Source organism: Ranitomeya imitator, chromosome 8 (genome assembly GCF_032444005.1).
Source record: "Ranitomeya imitator isolate aRanImi1 chromosome 8, aRanImi1.pri, whole genome shotgun sequence".
Classification (NCBI taxonomy): Eukaryota; Metazoa; Chordata; class Amphibia; order Anura; family Dendrobatidae; genus Ranitomeya; species Ranitomeya imitator.
In genome coordinates, this window is record NC_091289.1 from 79,535,196 (window position 1) to 79,544,134 (window position 8,939).

General features: G+C 47.6%; 1 protein-coding gene across 1 annotated transcript in view; it reads right to left on the reverse strand.

Moving 5' to 3' along the window:
* The window catches only part of LOC138647834 (uncharacterized), a 140,995-nt gene extending 132,329 nt beyond the window's left edge, over positions 1–8,666 (reverse strand). The window contains exon 1 of the mRNA XM_069737116.1: positions 8,633–8,666. Coding sequence (XP_069593217.1) covers positions 8,633–8,657 — 25 coding nt within the window. The 5' untranslated portion in view covers positions 8,658–8,666. The remainder of the gene's footprint in view (positions 1–8,632) is intronic.
* Positions 8,667–8,939: the final 273 nt, after the last annotated feature.

The window sequence follows — 8,939 nt, forward strand, 5'->3', positions numbered from 1 at the left end:
TTTGTAATATTATTATTTTTAACATTAGATTGTTTTACTATTGATGCTGCATATGCAGCATCAATAGTAAAAAGTTGGTCACACAGGGTTAATAGCTGCATAACCGGAGTGCGTTACACCATGCTCCGGTAACGCTGGCATTAACCCTGTGTGAGGGCTGACTGGATATACACTGGAGGGGAGAATGGAGCGGGCATTGACTGCAGGGTGGAAAGAGCGGCCATATTGCTGCTGGACTATGGCCGTCGCTGATTGGTCGTGGCAATGGTCGTGGGTGTTTTGCCACGACCAATCAGCGACTTGGATTCCATGACAGACAGAGGCCACGACCAATAAATATCCGTGACAGACAGAAGGACAGACAGACAGAAAGACAGAAGTGACCCTTAGATAATTATATAGTAGATGGGCAAATTTATTTGAGTGAAATTGAATTTGCCTTGAATTTTACAAAAGTCCCTATTCTACAGAATATGGAGTTGTTGCAGTTTGCTTCGCATGAATTCAGTAAAATGATGGCCAGCTGAGGTCATTTGCCAAACCATAGGGGGACAGGCATGTGGCATTCTCCTTTGAATCTTCAGTCCAGGCCAGATCTTAAAGCTGGACAAGGCTTTGGACGTCACTTTGATCCATGCCATTGCAGTAAATGTTGCAATGTCATGATGTTACTACACGTATTGCCCAAGTTATACCATGCCACAGGCTGAAGTCAGTCAGAGGTCTTGTCAAACTGGAAGCCAGGGTCTGAAGTGAAGAAGGCCACAGAAAATGCACACAATGGGAAAAAGAGAATAGAAGAGGTTCCGAGACTGAAAATGAACTGTGGGGATTTCAGGTGAGGTGAGTATTATTTTATTTTGCTTTTATCCTACATTATACTCTTGGACTGTACCATAAATTCACAGAAAATATTTTCACTGCTAATCAAATTTCATGATTCGCAGAATTTGAATCTTCACAGATGCATTCATCTCTACTCATATAGTGATGTCAACTAGAAAATAAAAAATTAGGAGGCAGGGATAAACAAAAGCAGAAAATGAACCCAAAATGGCACAAACTGGAATGGGTTAATTTTAGAAATGTTTTAAAGAATTGCAGGATTGAAACATCCCATTATCTTATTGTGAAATGAAAGCGATTCATTCATGGCAGTGATATTGTGGTATTTTAAAAATCAACCAAGAAGCATGAGGATATTCAGGAAGTAAGTCTCAGAAGTAACAATCGTATCTACACCATTGTTGTCTTCATTTGTGATATAAATAAGGGCTCATTCAGATGTCTGATTTTTCTCATATGGAAAAAACAAGAATCCAAGTGTTAGGACTGGCGGAACGCACCAAGTATAAGGTGAAATAATATTAGTGCGTTCGCAGTCCAGGGTCCACCGTGCAGGTGAAAACCTGCTGCTAGTAAATGGCAGTGCTATATGGCGGTGGAAGCGAACCCTGTAAAGCCACAGGTCCGCAATACTGCATTAATGAGTGCAAGCAAGTAGTCAGCGAACTCAATCCCAAGACTAAGGGTTGAAGTCTGTACAGACTACTTGCGCACAACACCGCAACTGCCTGTGTTAGATAACTGTTAGATATAGTTAGAGCACCGAAGTCCGAACTGTGCCGTGCTGGCAGACACCACTAAGCACCCGGACGTGGGTTAGGAAGCGCACTACTGGCACGTGGTGCCGCACTGGCGGTCACAGCAATAGCCACTGATTAGTGTGTAACACGTTGAGAGGTTAGACGGGTGCTAGATAGCAGCCATACACCTTACGCAAACAGTCATACAATAGGGTAGGGGTATTTAATGAACGACTTGCACTCACAACAAAACACACGTATACAATTGTACACTAGCGCATGGCCGTGCGGTCATGCGAAGCTTATATAGCTGCAGCACGTTCAGGACCTTCCAATAAAGGACCAATGGGAAGCTGCCACAAAAGTTAGCACCTTCAGGACCTTCCAGGAGGACCAATGGGAACCGCTGCAGCATCTGAGCATGTGACCCTCGATCTCCAATGGGAGATCTCACCCTGGGCATGCTCAGAAGGGAAAAAGCAGGACTTAATCCCAAAAGTGTCCGCTCGCTGCTGCCCAGCACTGGCTATAAAGGCAAAAGCTGGGAAAGCAACAGCAAGCCTAAGCACAGAGTGAGACTTAGCCAGACGCAAGGACCGTCGTCTCCGCTGAGCAGGCTCCACTGCGGCAGGAGAAGAATGGGAGACCGCAGCAGAAACGGCCCGAGATTCCCCTTGTGCAGAAGTGGGAATTCGACCCCTAACATTACCCCCCTAGCGCCCTTCCCCCCTGGGCCTCGCTATGCTCAAAGGCAGCAATGAGCTGCGGAGCCCGAATGTGCTCAGCAAGCTCTCAGGACCACAGCCCTTCCAATCCACCAGATAAAATTTTTTGCCACGTACCACCTTGTACCCCAGAATGGCATTCACCTCGTAATCGTCCCTATACGAACCCGATGTCCCAGCAGATGACTCGGAAAACCGGGACATGTATACGGGCTTCAAAAGGGACACATGAAAGGTGTCGATGATACCTAGGTGAGGCGGAAGGGCTAAATGGTAGACCACAGGATTAACCTGTTTGTGGACCTTAAAAGGACCCAAGTAGCGAGGTGCAAACTTACTGGACTCAACTCGCAGCCTGATGTTATGGGCAGAGAGTAGTGTTGAGCGATACCGTCCGATATTTGAAAGTATCGGTATCGGATGGTATCGGCCAATATCTGAAAAATATCGGATATCGCCTTTACCGATATCCTATACCAATACAAGTCAATGGGACACAAATATCGGAAGGTATCCTGTAATGGATCCCAGGGTCTGAAGGAGAGGAAGCTCTCCTTCAGGCCCTGGGATCCATATTTATGTGTAAAATAAAGAATAAAAATAAAAAATATTGATATACTTACCCTCTGACGCGCCCTGGTCGTCACCGCTGCAACCGCCTTGCTTTCGTTCCAAAGAATGAGCGCGTTAATGACCTTCGATGACGTCGCGGCTTGTGATTGGTTGCGTGAGCGGTCACATGACCGCTCAGGGACCAATCACAAGCCGCGACGTCATCGAAGGCCCTTTACGCGCTCATTCTTCGGAACGAAAGCAAAGCGGTTGCAGCAGTGACGACCAGGGCGCGTCAGAGGGTAAGTTAACAATATTTTTTATTTTTATTCTTTATTTTACACATTAATCTTAATCCCGATACCGACTCCCGATATCACAAAAATATTGGAACTCGGTATCGGAATTCCGATACCGCAAATATCGGCTGATACCCGATACTTGCGGTATCGGAATGCTTAACACTAGCGGAGAGCCACACTAAGTCGCCGGGAGCAAAGGTCGGAGCGGGGCGCCGATGTGCATCGGCGGAGGACCTCATTCTCTCATTGGAAGCCCGAATGGCATCCTGAGTGTGATCCCAAATGTCCTGTGCCTCCACAGCCCAGTCTGCCACCCTGGAATCGGCGGAAGACACGGGCATGGGCACAGGCACCCACGGATGCTGACCATAGTTAAGGAGGAATGGAGTCTGTCCAGTGGAGTCGGCTACAGCGTTGTTCAGAGCAAACTCCGCCCACGATAGCAAAGATGCCCAGTCATCTTGCCTAGCAGAGACAAAATGTCGCAGATATGTGACCAAGGTCTGGTTGGCTCTCTCTACCAACCCATTCGTCTCAGAATGATAGGTAGAAGAGATATTTAACTCAATACTGAGAAGATGACAAAGCTCTCTCCAGAACCGAGATGCAAACTGGGGACCCCGATCACTGACAATTTTGTCCGGCATACCGTGAAGGCGGAAGATATGTTTAATAAACAACGCTGCCAAGGCCCGTGCAGAAGGTAGCCGAGGAAGCGGCACCATGTGCACCATTTTAGAAAAATGGTCGGTGATTACCCAAATGATGGTACAGCCACGTGACTTGGGCAAACCCACCACAAAGTCCATCCCGACCATCTCCCAGGGCCTGTCTGCCACCGGCAGAGGGTATAACAAACCAGCTGGCTGCTGTCGGAGAGACTTATTTTTGGCACAAGAGACACATGCCTGAACATAGTCTCCGACGTCACGAACCATATGTGGCCACCAGTACATTCTCGCCAGCAACTCAGATGTCCTCTTTGCCCCAAAGTGTCCACCCACTCTGGACGAATGAGCCCAAGAGAAAACCTCTGGTTGCAAATTGATAGGAACAAAAGTCTTGCCCGGAGGCACAGACTCTAGCGAAATCGGAGCTACAGTTCTCAGACTCTCCGAAGGGACAATAAGCCAAGGCTCCTCTTCCTCTGCGTCAGTTGACACAAGGGAGCAAGAGAGGGCGTCAGCACGAATGTTCTTCTCCCCGGCGAGATAATGGAGAGTGAAGTGGAACCGGGAGAAGAACAAGGACCATCTGGCCTGATGAGAATTCAGCGGCTGGGCTGTATGCAAATAGACCAAATTTTTGTGGTCCGTGAAGACTTGGAAGGGAAACCGAGCACCTTCCAAAAGATGTCTCCACTCCGAAAAGGCCAACTTCATTGCTAGCAACTCCCTATCCCCGATGGAGTAATTTCTCACCGCTGGTGTGAAGGTCTTTGAGAAGAAGAAGCATGAATGCTTCCGACCTTGAGCATCCTCTTGATAGAGGACTGCTCCAGCACCAACGGATGAGGCATCCACCTCCATTAGGAATGGCTTATCCACATCGGGATGATGTAAGATGGGAGCGCTAGCAAAATGAGACTTTATAGAAGTGAAGGCCTTGGAGACCTCTTCAGACCACAATTTGGGATTCGCACCCTTCTTGGTGAGGGATACCAAAGGAGCTACCAAAGTTGAGAAGTGGGGAATGAACTGGCGATAGTAATTTATGAACCCCATAAAGCGCTGCACCGCTTTAAGACAATGAGGTTCTTGCCAGTCCATCACAGCCTGTAGTTTGGCAGGATCCATAGCCAAACCCTGGGCGGAGATGATATAGCCCAGGAAAGGTAAAGACTCCTGCTCAAACACACACTTCTCCAACTTTGCATAAAGGGAATTCGCCCGTAAGAGTTCGAAGACTCTGCCAACATCTCTCCGGTGGGAGTCAGTATCTGGAGAGAAGATGAGAATATCATCCAGATAGACTACGACTGAGGTGGAAAGCATATCCCGGAAGATATCGTTGACAAAGTCCTGAAAAACGGCTGGGGCATTACAGAGCCCGAAGGGCATCACCTGATACTCATAGTGCCCATCCCTGGTATTAAAAGCCGTTTTCCATTCGTCCCCCTCACGGATGCGAATCAGGTTGTAGGCACCCCACAGATCTAGTTTGGTGAATACCTTTGCTCCCCTTAGCTTGTCAAAGAGCTCAGAAATCAGGGGCAACGGGTACTTATTTTTAATGGTGATGGCATTAAGACCCCTGTAATCAATGCAAGGACGTAATTCCCCGTTCGTCTTCTGTACGAAGAAGAATCCCACCCCTGCAGGAGACACTGACTTCCTAATGAACCCTCTTGCCAAATTCTCCTGGATGTATTGAGACATAGCCTCCGTCTCAGGGAGAGAGAGGGGATATACCCTTCCCCGAAGAGGTTCCGCTCCAGGCAAGAGATCAATAGGACAGTCGTAGAGTCGATGAGGCGGTAGAGTCTCTGCAGCCATTTTTAGAGAATACGTCTGCATAACCCCAGTAGCACTTGGGAAGAGAAGAAAGGTCTGCGGGTATCTCGGTAGTAGAAACCTGTACACACTCTTTCACACACCTGCCCATACAAGACTCACTCCAACCCAATATTCTCCCTGAGGACCACTCAATATGTGGGGAGTGGAAACGGAGCCAGGGTGTTCCCAGTAAAATCTCATACATTCCCTCGGGAAGGACAATAAGGGAAATAATCTCCTGGTGGGAAGGGGACATGAACAACGAGAATGGAACAGTTTGGTGTGTGATTTGCTGTGGAAGTGTCGACCCATTCACAACTCTAACTGTTACAGGTTTGGCGAGCATTACAAGTGGTACAGCGTGGCGCAGAGCAAAAGCCAGAGGACATGAAATTTCCCTCTGCTCCTGAATCCACACAAAGCTTGCCTGCTAGAGTGGATGAGTAAAACAGGATTGTCCCTTTAAAGGACAGTTTAGAGGAAAATGCTGCTGTGTCTAGTGAACCTCCCCCAATGGTTCTAGACGCGATCGTTTTCCCGACTGCCGTGGACATTTATTGGTGTAATGTCCTATTTGGTGACAATTTTTTATTAACCATGGGTCCTTGAGCGGCCTGAGGCTTAGGTCCCACTCGAGAAACCTCCATGGCCTCATTGGAGTCGGACACCAGAATGGGAGATTCAAGAGGTCTGGCGAAGGTGGGAGCCAGTCGAAACCTCTGCCTACACTGGGTCCGCTCTAACCTCCGCTCGTGAAAACGGAGGTAGATGCGGGTAGATATAGAAATAAGTTCCTCCAGTGTGGCGGGTATCTCCGTGGTGGCCAAGGCATCCTTAACGTGGTCTGCCAGTCCCTTCCAGAACACCGGAATTAGAACTTTATCTGACCACTCTAACTCTGAGGCTAGAGTCCGGAACTGGACGGCAAACTGGCTGACCACGGACGAGCCCTGAGTAATTGTCAATAACGCGGTATCGTGGGTAATACGGGGTCCCAAAAAGACCTGCTTCAGAGCATCCAGAAAGAGAGGAGCACTCTGTACCACACGATCATCACACTCCCAAAGTGGCATTGCCCACTCCAACACCCTGCCCAACAAGAGAGATAAAATAAATCCCACTTTCGCCCGTTCCGTAGGGAAACACGCCGCCTGGAGCTCGAGGTGTATGGAGCACTGGCTCACGAATCCGCGACATTGTTTACTGTCACCAGCAATCTTGTCAGGAAGCAGGAGATGGGAAATAGTCGGAGCAGGGGTGGCAGCGGACAAACTGGCTGCGGCTACATTTGCAGCCTGAACAGCGACAGCAGTGACATCCACAGCTGAGGTTGAACGCTCTAGAGCCGCCAACCTTCCCTCCAGCTGCTGGATGTACCGCTGTAAACGCTGATCGTCCGCCATTTACTAGCCAGACCCTGGCGCTAGTGTTCTATTAGGACTGGCGGAATGCACCAAGTATAAGGTGAAATAATATTGGTGCGTTCGGAGTCCGGGGTCCACCGTGCAGGTGAAAACCTGCTGCTAGTAAATGGCAGCGCTATATGGCGGTGGAAGCGAACCCTGTAAAGCCACAGGTCTGCAATACCGCACTAGAGTGCAAGCAAGGAGTCAGCGAACTCAATCCCAAGACTCAGGGTTGAAGTCCGTACAGACTACTTGCGCACACAACACCGCAACTGCCTGTGTTAGATAACTGTTAGATATAGTTAGAGCACCGAAGTGGGAACTGTGCCGTGCTGGCAGACACCACTAAGCACCCGGAAGTGGGTTAGGAAGCGCACTACTGGCGCGTGGCACCGCACTGGCGGTCACAGCAATAGACGTTGATTCGTGTGTAACACGTTGAGTGGTTAGTCGGGCACTAGATAGCAGCCATACTCCTTACGCGAACAGTCATACAATAGGGTAGGGGTATTTAATGAACGACTTGCACTCACAAAAAACACACGTATGCAATTGTACACTAGCACATGGCTGTGCGGTCATGCAAAGCTTATATAGCTGCAGCACGTTCAGGACCTTCCAATAAAGGACCAATGGGAAGCTGCCACAGAAGTTAGCACCTTCAGGACCTTCCAGGAGGACCAATGGGAACCACTGCAGCATCTGAGCATGTGACCCTCGATCTCCAACGGGAGATCTCACCCTGGGCATGCTCAGAAGGGAAAAAGCAAGACTTGGTCCCAAAAGCGTCCGCTCGCTGCTGCCCAGCACTGGTTTTAAAGGCAAAAGCTGGGAAAGCAACAGCAAGCCTAAGCACAGAGTGAGACTGAGCCAGACGCAAGGACCGTCATCTCTGCTGAGCAGGCTCCACTGCGGCAGGAGAAGAATGGGAGACCGCAGCAGAAACGGCCCGAGATTCCCCCTGTGCAGAAGCGGGAACTCGACCCCTAACACCAAGTTTCATAAGTCTTTTTGATCAGCGTTATGTCAGCATTTTGTTTGTGTGCCTGTTTTACCATTAGTTTGGTCAGAGTTTCATCAGTTTCTGAAGCTTCTCCTATTAAACGGTCTATGAAAAATGAATCGCACACAAATGGCATTAGTGCTGTCTGATTTTTTCATAGACCCATAGACTTCAATTGGTGTATATGATCAAGACTTAGATCGTTTTAAGACATGTCCCTGACATTTTTTGTGGACCAATTGATCTACAAAAATACATGGGCATGTGAACAGCAACATAGGTACAAGTTCTATCTGAAAAAAATGGAAAGAACTTGTACATGAAAAACTAATATCTGAATAAACTGTTAGTGTGTTTGTCTGGAAGTTTATATTAACTAGGTAATTAACTAGGAAAAATAACTATAGCAACAGAACAGAAGGACTCTATCTTTTTCTAAGAGGTACAGTACGCACAATATTTCATCATATGTGTTAAAGTACCATTATCTGTATAACATATAAAAGAGGCTGAATGGACTTTAAATTCTACTTTATTTTTTAAAAAGCATGTTAAGCACTTACCAGTCCAGAGGAGAACCTTGGCCATTGCTGCCTCCACACCAGTGATCATGCGCAACTTATGAGTATTTATAGTTTATGGTCGGTATGACATGGGTGATGGGTCACCTATCAGGAAACAAAATAGTCATTGTGAAATTTCATTAACAAACAGGGTACTAGTACATGCAGTGACACTTGGCACTTGATGTATTCATTCAGGAATTTAGTTTATCTGCTTACACATCAGACATGATATGATTATGCAATGAGTACAAAAACTTTATCTTTATTTCCATTTATTTAATAGGCAAAGGGGTCTGTATTATGC